The sequence below is a fragment of the Prionailurus bengalensis genome, chromosome E3 (assembly GCF_016509475.1).
Source record: "Prionailurus bengalensis isolate Pbe53 chromosome E3, Fcat_Pben_1.1_paternal_pri, whole genome shotgun sequence".
Classification (NCBI taxonomy): Eukaryota; Metazoa; Chordata; class Mammalia; order Carnivora; family Felidae; genus Prionailurus; species Prionailurus bengalensis.
The window spans coordinates 22,563,764-22,583,371 of NC_057357.1; the positions used below are offsets into that span (position 1 = coordinate 22,563,764).

The 19,608-nt window shown below is 50.0% G+C and overlaps 1 protein-coding gene across 1 annotated transcript in view; it reads right to left on the reverse strand.

Moving 5' to 3' along the window:
• Window positions 1–6,228: 6,228 nt before the first annotated feature.
• Window positions 6,229–19,608, reverse strand: part of CACNG3 (calcium voltage-gated channel auxiliary subunit gamma 3) — an 84,309-nt gene continuing 70,929 nt past the window's right edge. Inside the window, exons 2-4 of the mRNA XM_043560269.1 lie at window positions 17,834–17,917; window positions 12,698–12,838; window positions 6,229–7,318 (exon numbers count right to left, since the gene is read on the reverse strand). Coding sequence (XP_043416204.1) covers window positions 6,807–7,318; window positions 12,698–12,838; window positions 17,834–17,917 — 737 coding nt within the window. The 3' untranslated portion in view covers window positions 6,229–6,806. The remainder of the gene's footprint in view (window positions 7,319–12,697; window positions 12,839–17,833; window positions 17,918–19,608) is intronic.

Consider the following 19,608-nt stretch of genomic DNA (forward strand, 5'->3'; position numbering starts at 1 on the left):
GGATTCTGCAAATTAAATCACTGTCCAGGAGTTACTTGCTTTCTGCCTGGTGACTTGGCTGTGCCACTGCCTTTGTGGTGGCTTTGATTTTAGACTGATGATTTGCTAGCCCTCAAGACACGTCACCTGGTTTCTGGTCCCTGGTTCTTTCTCTGTCTTGGCTCTTTCTGAACGGAACTGGCTCTAAGGTTCTGATTTCCCTTGTATAAACATCATGACTAAATGCCCTCCTGGTCCTGCTGCCCTGCTGTCCCTAAGGGGAACTCTCAGCCAACCCCATATGGCTGTGTATTCCCCAGTTCTGGAAGCTTCCAAAGGCACAGGTTCTGGTCAGTGCTCCTTTGGTAACTAGGAGCAGAGATGCGCTCAGGCTTGCTCAAAGGAAAAGGGAGATTGTTGAAGGGATGCAGAAAGTCTCCCAGAGGAAATGGGATGGGAAGCTATCAGAAACCAAGGAAGCCACACTCTGCTTATGATGCTATGGCTTTCCTTTAAACAGTTCTTAATGCATTCACAATCCCTGCGTCCTTCCTTCAGACAGTGCACTGAGGACGCTTGGCACGGAGGACAACAGTGGAGGACGAGACAGTTGGGTACGCTCCTCTCATGGATCTAACATTCTAGTAAGCAAACAAATACACACGCACGAAATATTACAGACTTTTGAACTATCAAGGGAATAAGTATGGACTATACCAAAGAAAAGCAGTGGCTCTCCTGCCGAGAATTGAAGGAAGTCCTCGCTGAAGAGATGGTTTGTCAGCCTGGACCTGAAGGATGAGAAAGGGCCAGTCATATAAAGAGATAGGAGAGATTTCAAGCAATGGGAACAGCAGGTGCAAAGGCCCTGAGGTGGAAATGTGTTTGGCTGGGTCAAGGAAGTGAAAAGAGAAGACACATGACGAGAGGGTAGGCAGCCAGGTGAAAGGTGACAGAATAAAGTTGGACCGGTTAGCAGGGTCTCCATAACGCAAGACCTTGGAGCCCATGGCAAAAATTTGGATTTTATGTGCATACAGTGAGAAACCTTTGCAGGGTTGTCCTCTCTTTGCCATGTATGTGGCCCATTGTTGCTGCCCTGGTCCCAAGGCTTCCTTATATCTTTTCTGTCCTGTACCCTTTAGCCAACTAGCAATTGCTTTCTGTGTCTCTTCGTTAGAATTCCTGGCAGAGATCATCTGACTGGCTTAGTTTACCTTTTTTTCTTTTAAAGTTTATTTATTTATTTTGAGAGAGACGAGAGAGACAGAGCACACTAATGGGGGAGGGGCAGAGAGAGAGGGAGCGAGAGAATCCCAAGCAGGCTCCACACCACCAGTGCAGAGAGCCCTGTGTGGGGCTCGAACCCACGAGCCCTGGGATCACGACCCGAGTCGAAGTCAAGAGCTGGATGCTTAACTGAGTGAGCCACCCGGGTGCCCCGCTTAGTTTACCTTTTTAAGTCAAGTCACAAATCCCAGGCTGCTGGCCACCCGACAAACAGATTGGCTGGCTGCAGATCTGGTATGATCTGTGATCCAGCCAGCTGTGCTCTGGGGCAAGGTCATGTCTAACTGATGATAATGTCCACATACTGGAGACTTGGGCAAAGCCAGCAATGATAGAAGCTCTTAGAGAAGTATTTCTGAAGATAAAATTTACGAAACTAGGATGTCACTGGGCACCTAACTTATTAAACTTCCAAAAACTATGTATCACATTGTATCTGAGCAGCACACGCCACCCCCCCCCCCCCAAAAAGGAACTCCAACTCTTCCTTTAGGTCTGACTGTAAATATCACATCCTCTTCCTTGACCGTCCATCAAAATTAGCACCCGCCCCCACCCCACCCCATATATTCCTTGGTATTCTTTGCACTATAGTTTCCCTTTATGACACAGATCACAGTTTTCCATGACGTTGATTTGTGCGCTCACTTGTCTGGTGCACGTTTCCCCCTCTGGATGGAGCATTCCACCAGGGCAGGGCTTGTACCTGTGAGGATTATGGCTGTTTTGGTACACAGTAGGTCCTCGATAGTAAGTGCTAGGTGAATGGGTGAATGAATGAATGAATGAATGCACGGGAGTGAGAGATCGTGTGGCCTGAGGAGTCACCAAAGATTTCGTGGAAGCAATGAGGCTTGATCTTGATCTTGAAGACTGGACAGAATTTGGAGAAGACAAGGACAGACAGTTCAGGCAGGAATAATACTCATCGGCAAAGCCCGTGCACAGGCAGTAAGTGCGGTACGGCCAGGGCCGACTGTGGGCCCTGATTAGAGCAGAGGCGTGTGTTGATAAGATCTGGAAAATCAGGGGCGTCTGGGTGGCTCAGTTGGTTCAGCACCCAACTTTGGCTCAGGTCATTATTTCGCAGTCCATGTGTTCGAGCCCCACGTCGGGCTCTGTGCTGGCAGCTCAGAGCCTGGAGCCTGCTTTGGATTCTGTGTCTCCCTCTCTCTCTGTCCCTCACCTGCTCGCGCTCTGTCTCTCTCTCTCTCAAAAATAAATAAACGTTAAGAAAATGTTATAAGATCTGGAAAATCAAATTGTCTGTGTGGGAAAGGGCCTAAATAGGAAAGATAGAAATCTGAGAACTGGATTAAAACAATAGCTAACATGTGCATGGTGATTGTGTTTCAAGCACTTTTCTAAGTGTTTTATGAGTGTAAGCTCATCCAATCTTCACAGCATACCTGAGGAGTAAGTACTGTGTTTGTGGCCATTTTACAGACGGAGAGGCTGAAGCACAAGGCAATTACCCCGCCGAAGTTCTCACGGCTGATGAATGCAGAGTTGGGATTCAAAAGGGGCAGACGCAGCTGCAGCGTGTGTGGGTTTGAAGGTTATGCCAAGCCACCTCTCTGCTCTGGGGAGGTAGAGACAGAATTTGGCCAGAGATCAGCTCTGGGGGCCACAGAGCATGACAGAGACACCCAGGGGTTCTGGTCTTGAGATTGGCCGGAGGATGCTGCGGGTCCAGAAATGAGCGGGCTGGGAAACGGAGCCGCAGCTGGGGGAGAAGATGAGGGACTCAGTAAGGAGCAAGAGGTTTGAGAATCGTGGTCGGCAAGGCTTAGGCGGTGACTCTTTCCTACGCTTTGGAATCAGGCAGACACGGCTTTGAGCACCTGCTTTGGTGCAAGTTTCAACATCAACAATTCAACAAGAGTACCTATCTCAAAAGTGAGGATTAAAAGAGGCAAAAGAAGTGAAGTTCACAGCACACAGAGTGGGGGCCAGGGACCACGAATACTCCTCATGGGGTTGGCCGGGCTGGAAACTGCAAACTGCGAGTGGTAATATTAATCTTCATTTGATGTCAGCCCCCTAGGTCTCCGAGGCCGCACGCGCCAAAGCCTTGCAGGGAGCAGACCTTAGATGGAACAGGATGCGGGAAAGGTGGGCAGGGGGTCCTTCCAGGGGTCAGGGGCCTACTTCTGTCTTCCTGCTCTCTGGCCTTTGTACCTGTAGTTTGTACTTGGCCTCCAGAGCAGATGTCTGACTAGTGAAGCCCCTGGGACCTTTCTCTCCGTCCCCATCTCCCCAGATGCCCTGTTTTTGATAAAGTCCTAGTTCCCAGGGCTCCAGGTTGCGGCTTGTTCTACTTCACAGGATTCGTCACCTGTTCACTCCATCCCTCAGATCCTTCCCTCTCCAAGGGTGCCTGAAGCCTCGAAGCCCAAAGCCAGGGATGAGACAATGGGACCTGAGTCACCTCTGCAGTGTTAGAGGACACCGGTCCCGTAGTTGAGACAGTTACCCTCCCCAGTGCGCCTCGCATCTTTCTGATTAAACCGAGGAAAGTGTCTTCCCTGGTGAGAGGGTATCTCTAACATCTGTCTAACACTTTGGCTACATCCTTCTTACAAAGATCAGGCAGCAGCCGTCAGCTTAGAACGGGCAGCAGCTAGAGGACGGCGTGATTTGCTTTGTTTTGATTGTGTCTATTTTCCCAGTTGCCATTTCCTTACGGCGAACAATTCCAGTTTTCCTTTCAAAGCAGTGACATAAAGTTCAACTATCAAATCTATTTATTGAAGTAAAACGAGTCGATGTAAAGAAAAACGGTCGACAGGTAATTGTCGATGTAGTATGTGCCTATGAAAAACTTGACGAGGGTAGTGCTCGGACGGCCGGTCCGGAAAATCCTGGTAGACCAGGAAGTCACTCACATTAGTCACATCAATAGGCTGACTATCAATGTCGGTTCCGCTCGTCAGCATCTTACACACGTTCCCTCTTCAAGCCTCTGTTCCCTCACTCGCCAAAATGAGGATAGTAATTCCTACTGCACACGGGGTTGTTTTAAGGATTCAGTGAGATAATTTGATGTATGTGAGTGTAATTTGCACGAGATGACTCTTAAAAAAAATTTTTTTTAATGTTTATTTATTTTTGAGAGAGACGAAGACAGACAAAGTGTGAGCAGGGGAGGAGCACAGAGAGGGAGACACAGAATCCTAAGCAAGCTCTGAGCTGTCAGCATAGAGCCCGACGCGGGGCTCGAACTCACAAACTGTGAGATCATGACCTGAGCCGAAGTCAGACGCTCAACCGACTGAGCCACCCAGGCGCCCCTGCATGTGACGACCCTTAAGGGTTAAATGAAATGAGTTGTTGGGAGTCTGTGTTCTACAAATTCACCGCGTGGGTGTGGGCCAGCGCCTCCCTCCCCAGGCCTTCTGTCCCATGGTAAAGTCTGGGCAAATCATGTAACCTCTCTTGCCTCAGTTTCCTCCTTGGGAAAAATGGGGCTATTACTGGCAGGATTAAATAACGAAGTACGTGTCTGCTGCTAGATCACAGCCTGGCACGTGACAGCGTTAGGTAAGTGTGAGCTCTTGGGACCATCGCTGTGCCCTCTGCGGTGATCGCAGCCCTAGGTGGGAAGGCTCTCCGGAAGTATGAGCATCTGGCGTGGGCCAAAAGCCCTCTAGGAAGCCAGTGTTGGCAGAGGTGACTTTGACCTCTCTTGCCTTTTGGTACGGAATATTCAAAATATTCAAATGTCCTTCCCCCGTGCCCTCAGGCCCCCTCCCCCCCATAGAACATCTATTTGGCTTCTGTCTTCCTGCAATGATGCTTTTGCTGTATCCCCCTCAACCCCCAAATTCATATGTTGAAGTCCTAGCTCTCCTTGTGATGGTATTTGCAGATGGGGCTATGAGGAGGTAATTAGGGCTCCACGGGGGGCGGGCTGTGCTGGGAATAGTGACTACCTAAGAAGAAGAAGGAGAGAGAGAGAGAGACAGAGACAGAGAGACAGAGCGAGAGAACTGCCACCTCCGAGCTGTGAAGACACAGTGAGAAGGGGCCATTTGCAAGCCAGAAGGAAAGCCTCTTAGGCAACAGACTTGACAAGACAAAGGGCCCACAGTGACACCTGGCTGGATACAAAGAGGCTCTTTAAGCCAAAGGCCCTATGCAGCTGACCAATGGGCTACTTGCAACCCACCTAAGATTACCAATCCGTACCCCCCCCCCCAACCCCACCCTCCCTGACTCTGCCCTGTGACTCTGGCCCGTCACCACCTCCTGGGGCAGGACGGCCTCTCCTGTGCTGTCCTGCCCGCTGCCCCCATTGTGGTGTATTCAATAAACGCTTCTCTCTTCTGTTCTGCTTTGGGCGAATCCTCGCCCAGCCCTCGCCACCGGCCTCCACCCAATCGGGACACCCCACACTCACCAAGAACCAAATCTGCCGGCACCCTGATCTTGGACTTCCCAGCCCAGAAGGATGAGCAGCAAATATCTGTTGTTTAAGCCTAACTCCTAAAACCAGGAGTTTTGTAAGAGCAGTGCACGTTGACTCAAACAATGCTCACTCTGCTTAGAATGCATCCAAAAATTAAAAACCTATGTATTGATTATTTACACATGACATTTTGTTTGAGCCTCACAACTCTGTGGAGAACACTCTACCATGTTCCATTGTACAGATGAGGAGACTGAGGCTTCAAGGTCAGGTGCACTCGCCCCGGGCCTAGAGCTCCTGGGTACCAGAGCCAGCTTGCTTGCCCCCAGCTAGCCTCCAGGGATTCAGCGGAGGGACTCGCCGACTCTGACACTGGTCGGGGGAGCACCTTGCTGGCCTCAAGGGGTGACAGGGTGGTGGGGAGCCTTCCTGGTGGTTAGTGTGTGACGAGCAGAATTCAGCTTCTCACACAGAGGCGAGCCAGTCCCACGGCAGGCAGGGAGTTTGTGCAAGAAGTAGCCGGAAGAAACAGAACACTCCCAGCTTGGTTGGTTACAACAAGGCAAAACCTTTAATAACATGAGTGCTTATTACATTAGCTGCTTCAGGGCTCTGACATCTTTGATTTCTGGTCATGTTTTTCTAACACGTAAAGGTGAATGCCTCCCTCAGGGCCACCTGGGCGGTTGGGGTCCTGAGGATTCACGTGAGTGGGCAATGGGGACAACTGCACGCGCCTGGGGAATCGGGGGTCCCCCTCCCCCCCAAGCCACCACCCGTGACTTTGAGTAAAGTCCTCTTCCAAGGAGGGAAGAATGTGGAGGTCCTTCCAGTAAAGAAGGAAGAGAGGAAAACATCTGGCACAGATACACAGAGAGAGAAATGACATCATGGGGCTGGCTTGAAAAGTGGGGGGGGGGCCTGGAGGGGGAGGGTTGGGAGTTGGGGGAGGGGGGTAGGACCCGGAGGGCCCGGGGCCAAGTTTGGGAGAGGGCTGAGTCCATTTGGTTTCATTCTTTGTAAAAAGTAATACCATCACGAGGACCATGCCATGCAACCTCCCAGCCACCTCTGTTCGCTGCCCCCGCGGCTGTGCTGGGGCGGAGGCCAGAGGGCAGAGGTCAGTTCAGACGGGCGTAGTGCGCCTGTTGGCCGGATTATTATGCAGCGACTCCTTGAACTCTTTGGGCGTGGAATTGTGGAACTGTAGAAAAGCGTGGTCCCGGTCGGAGTTGAGGAGGGTCCCCATGGTGATCTTTGAGGGGTCCCGGGAGAGGGTGAACATGGAGATGTCAGTGGAAGGGATGGTGTGGAAGCCTTTGCTGATGGGGGACAGGTCTCGCGATCTGGGCTCCGTGGAGCGCGAACTTGAACGCCTCCGGAATCGATACCTGTAGGGCGGAAGGCGCGCAAAGGTGGATTTCTTCAGGAGCTCCGAGTGGGATTTGGCACGTAACTGCTGATGTTTTTCTATATAGATGTGCACAGCGACAACTCCCACGATTTCTGCGATGATGAAAGAGAAGGCCCCGAAATAAAAGGACCAGCCATAGGAGTAGCTTTTTTTGGAGTCACGCTGCCCGGGGTCTCCGGCATTGGCTGATATATAAACTATGATGCCGATGATGTTGCTTAACCCTAAAAGAAGGGAAAAGAGAAACACATCTTTCACACACCTCTGCGGTAACTTTGAGCCTTGAAATATTTATAGAAAGTGTGGAGGTAACAGGGAGACGGGTGAATGGATTTATGGCTGGGAAATCCCACCACGGGGTATGTCTCACGAGGTCCGTCTCTTGGGAAGTGAAGAATTCTGCTGCTCGGTCCCCGGTGGCCTGCGTTCAGCTATGGGATGCGCCCTATTCCTGTAGCGAGCATCGGCGAGCTCCGGGATGCATGCATTCTCCCTTATACGAGCCATTCATTCCATCAAAACCTGATCTCTGGCGCTAAGTCATGAGGATGGCAGAATGAAGGAGGTACAGGTACCCGCCTCTGAATGCCTCACCGTGGGTAGGAGAGACTGACATGTAAATGCAATTAGAGCAAAATACAGTGAGGGCTCTATCAGAGACGCATGTAAAATGGTTCCGGAGCAAAGGGAGGCAGGACAGGTGCGCCCCCGGGGTTTGAAAACAAGGTGACATTGAATGGGGTTGAGCCAGGAGCTGAAAGGCTACTGACTACATAATGTGACAGAAGAAATCAAGAGTGACCTGCTAGGGTGTTAGCTTAGATGATGAGGTGACACCCTGAGCTAAAATGAGAGGCAGCAAAGAAAACAGGTTCAGAGAAGAGGAAAGATTGGAATGCACTGAGGCGGACGTGTTTATCGAGAGTCTAAATGCAGCTGTCCGGTGGACATAGATGGGTCCACACCTGCAGTTGGGGGACCCAACGAGTCCAAGGGGAAGGGACCAGTAGCTGACTAAGTCTTTTTTATCTGCACCGGAGAAGGTAATGCTTTCAGTTAGCTGTCGGTTGAGCATCAGGAATTGGGGAGCGCAAAGCCGATGTCCCCAGTAGGCATGGCCTGCAGACTTAGTGTCCCTAAGTGCCATCGGAGTAGCCCTGGAAATAGTCACTTAGAGATGAGCTGATTCTCTAGGGAGTGGTAAGAAGAAACAATAGAACCTGAGGACCCAGGGGCTGTGATGATCTCTGACCACCTTCCTCACATTATTGTTCCAAAGGTTGAGTCTCTCTTTTTGTCTCTTCCGGGGCGTGATACCAACATTGACTCGGGGGAGTTGGTATATCGGCTGGCATCTCCTTGCCTCCAATTTTAGGGCGGGGCTAAATGAGGCCCTCGTTACAGTTCCTAGCACAGCTGGTGAATAACCAGATCCAGCGGCCTCCTGTGCTCCCTTTCTGGTCCTTGACTGCTCCGTACTCTTCTTGTGGATCCCCAAGGTCTCCCCAGTGGTCCATCAACTAAAGGGTTAAAGCTGGGCACGGCAGGGGCCACGAGACTCTGCTCCAGTGCTGTTCTGACCTGCTGGTGCACGGGCATTGAGGGGAGTTAATATTGGATTATGATCTCTGGCCATTCATTCTCCATCTAGGACTTGCTTCAGGAAGGCGGGCTGGGGGGTCTGCTTCTGCCCCGTCTCCTCTTGCAGGCATGATCCTACGCAGGCATCCAGCAGGTAGGCAGCAAGTTCTAATCACTGAGCTATTTCTAAACATGGGCGTTGACACAGACAGCCCCGTGTCAGGCTGCAGGAAACCACAGGATGAAAAACTCCTTCTCTTTCTGGAGTGTCAATTCGGCTTGAAGATTAGTGGGGAAGACACATTCTTTTATATTAAAATGAACATGGATATAATAAGGAGGAGAGAGCAGAATTCACATGAATTTTTAAGTGTAAATGGGAGACAGACTTCAAAGACATTTCAGCTCACTCAAGGCGCTCTAGTGATGCCCCCCGAGTCCCCAGGGCCACGTTTTCTTTCTCCTCTGCTAGCAGGGAACTTCTGGTGGCAAAGTTTGGGAAGCCCCTCAAGGAAGCCTTTTTTGGGGAGGGGGAGGGGGAGGGGGAGGGGGAGAAGTTCAAAGAAAGACCTGGATGTCAGACCAGGTTAAAGGAGGCAGGAAGCCAAGTGACTTGCCATTAACTTATAGGGCTCTTACCATGTGCCAGGCACTGTACAAAGTCTTAACATGCACCATCTCAGATATTACAACCGACCTGCTCCTCCCTTGGGGAGTCTGGGTGGCACAGTTGATTAAGCATCTGACTCTTGGTCTCAGCTTGGGTCACGATCTCACAGTTTGTGAGTTTGAGCCCCACATCAGGCTCCGAGCTGATGGCACAGAGCCTGCTTGGGATTCTGTCTCTCCTTCTCTGACTTGTGTGCACGCATGCTCTCTCTCTCTCTCTCAAAATAAATAAATAAACTTAAAAAATTAAAAAAAATTAATCCTCTCTTAAAGTTTATTTCTTTATTTTTTGGTAATCTCTACATCCAACGTGGGGTTAGAGCTCACGACCCTGAGATCAAGAGTTGCACACTCTTCCAGCTAAGCCAGCCAGGTGCCTCTAACCCTCTTTTACAGAAGAGGAAACTGAGGCACAGAGAAGATATGTAACTTTCCACGCTGACAGTGCTAGAAAATAGTAGAGGTGGGATTTGAACCCAGGACTGTGTTTTGGCCACAGCGCACTTAGATTTCAGTAACAAATTTTAGGAAGAACAAGATGTAGGTGGGCAATCACTTTCTCCCAACCACTAGACTGTCAACATCTTGAGGGCCGACCTAGGCTGGCTTTGTTCATGGCGTTGGCCCCATCTCCTAGCCCAGAGCCTGGCCATAGCCAAGAGTGTTTCCTGAATGACTAGGCACATTGAGTTGCCCGAGAATTAACAGGTGCAATGTATATACCAGCAGCTCCTATGTAGTAAGTGATTACTGTGTACTAGGTGCTATCCTAGGCATCTTACAAATACCAACTCATTTGAGCCTCTTAACAGCCTCAAGAAGTAGGGCCATCGTTACCCCCACTTTTCAGATAAGGAAACTAAGTCACAGAGAGGTGAAGGGACTTGCCCAAGGTTACACAGCTGGGAAGTAGTAGAGCCAAGATTTGCACCCTGCAGCCTGGCTTCAGAGCCCATGCTCCTCAGTATTATGCACAGTGCCTGTCCCGTAGTAGGTGCTCAACAAAAGGTTGTTGACTGCTTGCCTGAAACCACAGATCCTAAGAAGAGCTGAGCAAAAAAGAGCCTTAGAGAGTGCCGAATCCTCTGACACTTTCATTTTATAGGTGGGAAAAATGGAAGCATTTCAGCATTCCTTTGGGAGATGGGGGTGTCTAGGAATAGACCCCAAGCATCTGGCTTCTCCTCAGGGCTTTCACCGCTGCCCCTCATGTTTCCCAGTCCCCATGTGTCCGATCCACCTGCCATCTTTCACAATACCCTTTGTGAGAAAGAAGTTGCTGGTGACACACTCTTCCCTGACAATCCCCTTGGGGGACAAAATAATGATCCTTCTCCCACATGGGAAACCCGAATGTCAGCACAATGCATTATCCACTGGGTCAGTCAAAGCCCAGCGGGTCTGGACAGGCCGCGGATGACTAGAACGTGCCTCAAAGCCACACAAATTCCTGAGTTTGCCAGTTGCTACCGTCAGTCCACACAGAGCGTGGTCAGGGGCCGTGACCACCTTTGGGCTGACCACATCCCCATGGCAAGATGGCGGCTTTCTCTCTGGTCTGTTGCTGGATTTGGTGTGGTTCAACTTCCCCGTTTTCCTGTTTCCCAGGGCAAACAGTGGGGGAAGAATGGGGGCAAGGTCTAGGAGGGGGGCAGGGCGCTGGGTTTTAGACTTTGGAGCCATGTTGTTGCTGCTTTTCCAATACTAGAAAATAATATTGGGGGGTACCTGGCTGGCTCAGTCGGAAGAGCATGTGACTCTCGATCTCGGGGCTGTGAGTTCGAGCCCCGCGTCATGTGTAGTGATGACTAAAAAAAAAAATAAACTTAAAAAAGAAAATAAAATAATATTGTGCTTTTTATGGTCAGCCTCTTTCCAACAACACTGAGACGTGGATACTATTATTATTTCCCATTTTACAGTCGAAGAAACCAGGGTATGGGGAGTCGGGGAGGTTCCCGAGGCTCACCCAGGTAGAGCCAGAATTAACATCTAGAAGGAAAGCCCCCCCTTTACACACCATTTCTTCTTCTACTGTTCCCACCCTGCTAAATAGTCTGCCATCACTGGGCCAAGTTGGAAGGCCACCACCGGAGTTGAGTCCCCTTCCCCCACCCACCTTGTTCTATGCTTCTCTAAAGTATTCGTCCTGAGGGCACTGGATGAGGGGTGGGGTGGGAAGAGATGGAAGAGGGGATGGAAACGCAGGGGTAAGAGAGGAAATGAGGCGGGTGGAGGAGGGATGGAAATGGGGGGAGGAGAGAGAAGGCAGAGCATAGGGCCCCTTCCCGAACTGACTCATCCTTCTCGCCACCTTCTGGACAGGCCAGGTATTGGTTATGAGCTCTTCCCAGAGGGCATCCGGGGCTGCTGGCTTTTTACCTGGTTCCCGGAGACGCTTTGAACAATATGAGGATTTGAGCCCTTGGAAAGCCGTGACAGGTCTCAAAGGGCCAGACACATATGCAGACGTGCCCAAGTGAACAGAAAGGCGGACCCCGTCAAAGCACACTGAACCAGTCCCTCAGGTCACACATTACACGCACCACACCTGCCCCCCACCCTACGCGCAAGCATGACACTTGAACACCAGGGGAGTTAGCGGTGCTGACCCGCCGCACAGTCAAAAATCTGTGTTTAACTTTTGGTTTTCCCAAAACTTAACTAATTGCCTACTGTTGACGGGAAGCCTTACTGAGAACACGGTCAACAAACTCGTATTTTGTTTGTTCTATGTATTCTATACTGTATTCTTACAATGAAGTAAGCTAGGGAAAAGAAAATGCCATTAAAAAAATCATTTCCACTACTGTATGCATTTACTGAAAATCCGTTCCTCAGTGGACCCGCGCAGTTCAAACCCATGTCATTCAAGGGTCACCGTCACTAGTCAGCCCCTGTCCCCCTCTGAGCTGATCCTGCCACCCTAGTCTCCTGCCTTCCTATGATGCCACCCTCACGTATCAGCATCTTTGGTTCTAAGTGAAGTCTGTGGCTCTTCATTCTTTTTTTTTTTTTTTTAATTTTGTTTCAGAGAGAGAGAGAGACAGGGAGAGCAGAGGAGAGGGGCAGAGGGAGGGAGAGAGAGAATCCCAAGCAGGTTCCATGCCCAGAGCAGAGCCTGATACGGGGCTCCATCCCACGACCCTGGGATCATGACCTGAGCAGAAGTCAAACTCGGAGGCTCAACTGACTGAGCCACCCAGGAGCCCCTGGCTTTTCATTCTTCACACGAGCGGAGTATTTTCTCGCTCTTGCCCTGGACAGAACCCTGAATAGCACTGCTCTGTCCTTGTGGGCCTGGCTGGGGGTTGGTGCCTGTGAGGACCTCGGGGCCGGGGCCGGAAGCTCACCTGCAGAGACGAAAAAGATGCCCGCGCTGAGGATGACATTGTGTCTGCTTCGGTGGAATTCGCTGGCCGCCACGCAGAGCCCGCCAAAGAAGAGCAGCGTGACGCTGAGGATGGGGAAGACACTGGAGGCCCTCACAGCTCCTGCGGAGAGAAGGGGAGAGGGTTCCACCTGCGTCCCCGCCAGCCCCGGGATCCACCCATCCCAGGCACAGGCGCCCCCCGGGGAAAACAGCACCTGCGGAGGAGGACAGAGCCTGCATCTAACATGGGTGTGAGACCACTACGGCCGCTCAGGGCCCTGTGCTCGGTGCTAACGCTCTCCAGTCGCCATCCTGAAATTCTTAATCAGTCTGTCTTTGAATTGCGTTTTAGAAGTGAAGCCTGATGGGCCCACGGACATTGCACTAGGGGACTCGGAGCCTTGATTTGTGTCATCGTCTCTGTCTCCCCACACTCCCTTCTCCTTGGGATGGGACCTTAGCTGCCCATTCTCCTGCCCCAACCAGTGATCACTGGCACCCTTCGTTCCTGGTGGGGGCTGGGCATGGACGGAGGAAGGGTCAGGGTTCGGTGCGAGCCCCAGGCACCTGCAAAGCTATGCATTCACCCCTCAGAGTGTCTCCATGCCCCTCGGGGTAGTGTGACATTAGGTAGGCAAATAAAAGACACTGTGACAGATCAAGAGAGAGAGAGAACAGAAAAGAAGAAAAAGCTTTTTTGCCTGTGTTTTGAAGGAGGACCTGGGATCTTCCTTCACCCTGGACCCTGCCAATTCTGTAGCCAGCCCTGCACCCAGAGTCTCTCCCATCGGCTCACACGCTGTTGGCCAAAATGCAGAGCCTTTTCCCACTGCACACCTATCTTTGCCTATTCCTTGGTCTGGCAATATTCTCTTGGTACCCACTTAGTCACCGAATGAACAAAGGAGTTTACTTATCCATGCAACAATGTTACTGTGTACCTACTGGATGCCAGGCGCTGTGCTGGGCCCTCAGGTACCACCAGTGGACATGTGCGGCCACCCCCAGGGCACAGGAGCTGCCCTTCAAAGTAGGGGCTGGCTGAGGGGCTGGAGCAGCTCCTGGAGGCCCCTGTGTTAACTCTTTAGTTGCTGGATCATGGAGAGGCCCTAAGGGAGGTCCCTTAGGCCTTGGGGAGGGGTCCTATGGTAGGGGTTCCAATATTTACCCAGCCAGTATAAGGGTATTTCCTGGTCTGTCCAGACAAGAATATGCCAGTTGAATAAATTCCATGTTCACGGTGTACAAAAGAGTTAGGGTCCCAGGTCTCATGGGGCTTACAAGCCAGTTGAGTTGACAGTCAGACATGGCTATGTCATTTGCAGGCCCCAGTGCAAAATGAAAATGCAAGGTCTCTTGTTCCAACATTAAGCATTTCAAGATGGCAGCTGGAGAGAATTGAACACCATGAGGCTCTTGGAAGGGCCGGGGATGGTGAGAAGTTGTAGGATTTAGGGTATATTTCTTTTGATCGATCGATCGATTGATTGATTTAGAGCAGGGGAGGGGCAGACAGAGAAGGAGAGAGAAAGAATCCCAAGCAGGCTCCAAGCTGTCCGCGTGAAGCCACATGTGGAGCTTGAACTTACAAACCCCGAGATCATGACCTGAGCCAAAACCAACAGTCGGGTGCTAACCGACTGAGCCACCCAGGCGCCCCAGGATATGATCCTAAGGTGAAGCCACCAGAACTGGCAGTGCATGGTGGGAGACACAGGAGCTGAAAACCGTGCCCATATCTGGTACCATGCTGCTGAGCTCACGGTGGTGCCCAAAATGCCTAGGGCATGTGCAGGTACAGCAGTGAGGGGTGGGGGGTCACGGCAGGAAGGGTGTCAGTTCATTTTTGGCCTTGGGAAGTTCAAAGCTGAAGGTTCAAGGCTTTCAAGCCCCCCATTCATGGTGACCCTACCCCTGCTGTTTCTCTTTGCTACTGCACGGAGGTGCTTATGTGCCAACTGCCAAACTCTTTCTACAACTTAATGTCATGTCACAAAAGTTTTCTGAAAGTCTGGTAGCTGATTTAGCCAAGGGGGCTGCCTGGGAAGGGCATTGGAGTAGACAAGGGGTGAGGGTGTGCGGGCACACAAGGGTGAGGTTCTCTTAATGAGAAGAAAATGAAAGAGTGTTTGCTTTTGCTTAAAGACAGCCACCCACATACCCAGCACTGGAGTCTGGGCAGACCCGGGGCCCCATAACAGCGTCCCTCCCAACACTCTGCTTCCATGGTGAGGTTTTGGGAGAGGCTGGATTCCCTGCTTCCTTTAGCCCCCAGTCGAGGGGTACCCTGGGGAGGGGGGCTCTGGAGTCCCGGGTGGGCACATGAGCCTGGCTGCAGACACAGCTCATTTATAACTTCTCAATATTGACACGTATGACTTATGGGCTTCCATTTGGACCCTCAGCCTGGGACCCCACAAATATCAGGGGTTGATCTGCCTCCAATGGCTTCAAGGGAAACTTGCGAACAAACCTTTAAAGCATTCGTTCGCATAGCGTATTGGCAGGAATTGCGCAAATATTCAATGTGATGAGTTTAATTGATTGAAAGAGACTTTAAATTTAAAAAAAATTTCAAAGCATGATTAAATTATGATTATGCACAAAGGAAACAATCTGAACGTTTGACGCTCTTGAATTGTGTTGCTTATAAAGGTGCAACTTTGCAAGGTGGCTGCAGTAACGACGTGGCAACCAGCTGGTGGCCAGACTCACTCTTTACCCACAAACGAGACACAGGGTTGCAGGTGTCTGCCTCAGGACGTCGCCTCTGTGATTTACTCTACTTTCATTTTAGCTCTATGGACACAAGGGGGCTTCAAACAAAAACGTTTTACTGTCTTCCTCCCCTACTTACTTCTTTCCTCTACTGTTCTTCCTCCCCAAACTATCTAGGGGTAAGTTGAGGTTGGAGACCCCTGCAGGAGCGCGCCCCTGGCTCCGTGTGGTGGGGTCGGGGATTCCAAAATTCCCAGCGGGACATTCGTGTACTCGTAAAGGCCTCTCCTTAACCTCAGCCTGATTCTGTGGCCAGTGAAGTGTGGGTAGACTGTGGGATGGGGGCAAGGACCCTCACCTTCTTAGGGGGAGCAAAATACTCTGTTGGAAAAGCAATCCACCTCTGGGAAGAACTTAAATCAGTTTTGCAAGTTGTGAAATAGAAGTTATAGCTGTGTTTCACCTCCAGCAGGGCAAACATCACCATGTTGCATTAAAGCAGGAAAGAAAAACAAAGAAAAACCATGCGTACTCAGTAAAATCCCCCTGGAGATGACACTAAGGTTATTCTTCTGAGGAGGTCCATGTACGAAGCAACATCTCTACATGTGGCCTGTAGTCCCCATACCAAATTTTTCTGCTGCTGGTACAAATTCCCGTAGGCATTTGGATAAATCCTACTAGATGCATAAGGACCGCAAACAGAGAAATGGTATGTTTACATTTTAAAAATCATCTTAAAAACAACTATTTCTTAATCGGCCCTACTACCCCTTACATTGTAATGTGGTTCAAGGCTCATACAGAGACTTACAGTCCGTCTGCAGACCAACAGGTGTGAGTAGGGCTAAAAACGGTTGAAATTGAAACACCATTCTTCTTGAGCTACGAGTTACAAACATACTCTGAATAGGACAACTTATTGAAGTTTTTATTATTTTATTTTATTTTTAAAGTTTATTTTTGCGAGAGAGAGAGAGAGAGAAAGCAGGGGAGAGAAAGAGAGAGACAGAGAGGGAGACAGAAAATCTGAAGCAGGCTCTGTGTGGACAGTGGAGAGCCCTACTCAGGGGTCGAACTCCTGAACCTCGAGATCAGGCCCTGATCCCAAGTTGGACACTTAACTGACTGACCCGTCTAGGTGCCCCTCTTGAAGTTTTTATTTGTTTTTTTTTTTTTTTAATTTTTTTTTTCAACGTTTATTTATTTTTGGGACAGAGAGAGACAGAGCATGAACGGGGGAGGGGCAGAGAGAGAGGGAGACACAGAATCGGAAACAGGCTCCAGGTTCTGGGCCATCAGCCCAGAGCCCGACGCGGGGCTCGAACTCACGGACCGCGAGATCGTGACCTGGCTGAAGTCGGATGCTTAACCGACTGCGCCACCCAGGCGCCCCTTGAAGTTTTTATTTGTAATAGCCATAAAAAAAAAAAAAAAAAACCCTTTACTTTAACATTCCCTAACAGTAAATTTAGTCAATGCCTTTGAAATTCCCTTTTGTCTGAGCTTGACACACATTTTGTTGAAGAAGTTACATTCAGATTATGTTAAGCCCCAAGTTCTCTCTGTGCCTAGATCAATGTCAGGCCCCTATTTGCAGCTGGACTTTGCTATGCTTGTCTCATGCGACAGAAAAGAGAGAGCCCACATTGCTTCATCATTCCAAGTTGAGCCCTGGGCTGAGGGTAACGTGTGTGAGCTCAGTTAAATTTCTTGAGCCTGTCACGTAGATGACATTATCATCTCCATATCCGACTAGATAAAGACGGCTGAGAGATGGAAAGGTTAAGCAATTTGACCCAGGTTTAATCCACCCAGTAGGGAGTCAGACAAGGGTAAAAGCCCAGACCAACCAGAACCCAGAAACCTCACACCAAGCCATCATCTCTTCTGCCCCTCACGTGATGCCTTTGTGACAGTCCCGCGTCAGATCCAGGTTACTGGTCTCGGGACAACGCCAGCCCACATGCTGGCCCTGCCCCAATAGGACGGGAACTGCAGAGAGGTGAACTTGGATTTACATCTATTCTCCCAGGGCTTGCCCCTTAGGACCGTGCCCATTAACACCTCAACTCAACTCTCTCAGGAAGGTGAAAACTTGTGTTCTAGTTGAAGAAAATTCCTTAGATTTTCTCCTAAGCAGACTAAAAAGAACCTTTCAGTTTTGACTCACCTACTTTTCCCCTTTCTATTTCTGGTTTATTGACATTAAAGAGACTTAGATATCAGAATCGCTTGAATGTCTCTGTCTAGTAGCAAAGGTCCCAGAAGCTCCTTTGGAGTATCCATTTCCAGGGGTGAGCATTGAGGAACCTCAGGGGCAGCCGGGTGACTGCAGGGCCACCCTCCCCTCCCTGTCCCCCCCACCCTGGGGGAGACCCCAGAAGTGGAAACTTACGCAGGAGGTACTCTGCTGTGTCTTGTTCATAGTCTGCGTCTTCAGGGAAGTGATCGATTTTCTTGCACACTCCTCGGAAAGCCCCTGTGGAAACAAATGTGGGCCTGAGCTGGGGGAGGAGCCAGAGCCCCTGGGGTGAGCCTGGGTCCTCACCCCTACGGTGAAGATCCTTCCATGGTTGTTGCTGGCTGTGCATATTGTTGGCCCGTCAGCATCTGTCTGGGACACAAAAGAGAGACAAGTAGAAGAGGAAAAAAAAAAAGAAGCAGAAGACTTAACTTTTTTGCCTCCTAGATTTTTTGCATGACGTTGAGATCTATTGGAAAGGGCAAATAGCTATGAAACATAATCATTCATTATGAGGACTGCTTTATCTATCCCCCCCCCCCCCCCCGCCACACACACAATTGGAGAGGAAAAAAAGAAGGAAATGGAGTTTGTGTGTATTAATTTTCCGTTTTATCGATGAGGAAACGGGCCTAAGAATTTTGCTTGAGCTCACATGGTAAATAGGGGAGCCAGCATTCCAATCATGATCTGCTGACTCCCAGGTGTCTACCCTGGGCGTAGCTTCAGGAATAGCACACTGCCCCTGATCCTGCTCATATCTGACACGGACTATCCCCTCACTCCTTCTCCTACCCTGAGTCATAGTCTGCTGTGCTTGGCTGTGTGGCCCACGCCTTCAGGAGACACAGAATGTACAGGTTTCTTGCAGAAACTGTCAGCATTTGCTTCCTTTTTTCTCTTCAAGATCAGTTTATAAAAAATGTTTATTTGAGACAGAAAGAGAGTGGGGGAGGAGCAAAAAAGAGAGAGAGAGAGAGAGAGACAGACAGACAGAGAATCCCAAGCAGGCTCTGCACTGTCAGTGCAGAGCCCGACCTCACGAACCCCTGAGATCATGACCTGAGCAGAAATCAAGAGTTGAACACTTAACGGTGCCACCCAGGTGCCCCTAATATCAGTTTGACTTAAATCATTTTGGGTATTTGATAGTCATTGTGGGTGTTTGTTAACTAGGCAATTAACCAATCTCTGGGGCAGCTAATGGCTGTGCCAGTTCTTATAAATGACAGCAATTTCTGAACTCCTCACCTTAACCCAGCAGGACATTATGCATCATTGTTCTCATCCCAGCCTGAGAAGGTGGCATGGAGGGGAGGGGCAGTGTGATGTCACGGAGAGTAGACAAGGTTTTGGATCACACAGATCTGGCCTTATACTGCAGCACAGTTACTATAAGGATTAAATAAAGTATGTGAAGTGGAGATAATTTTTGCAAAACTCCAGGCGTGCCATCATAACAGCTAGTGCTTATTCAATGCTTCCAGTGGACCAAGCACAGAGCTGAAACCTGACATCCCTTCTCTCAGTTACTCTTGTCCACCTCCCTGGGAGGTAGGGGCTATTAATCCTGACATTTGATGATGAGGCAACCCAGATCACAGAGGAGACTGAGGTGTCACAGCTGGAGAGGAGAAGAGTCAATATTGGAATCCAAGCTTCAAAGCCTGTGGTTTTCACCATTAGACTATGAAAGGTAGCCATTATTATTATGTCGATTATTATCTTGTAATAATGAGTGTCATGCCCTTAACCCCTGCTACAAGTAGGCTCCGAGCCAGAGGCATTTCCCAACAAATGTCATGCGATATGCAGAACATCTCCTTGGTTCTGATTCTCTGCTCACCAGGCAAAGGGTGGACACAGAACCAAGGAGTGGTTCCTGGAGAGAAGACTTGCAGATTAAAGGAAATTCTTGGAAGAAACAC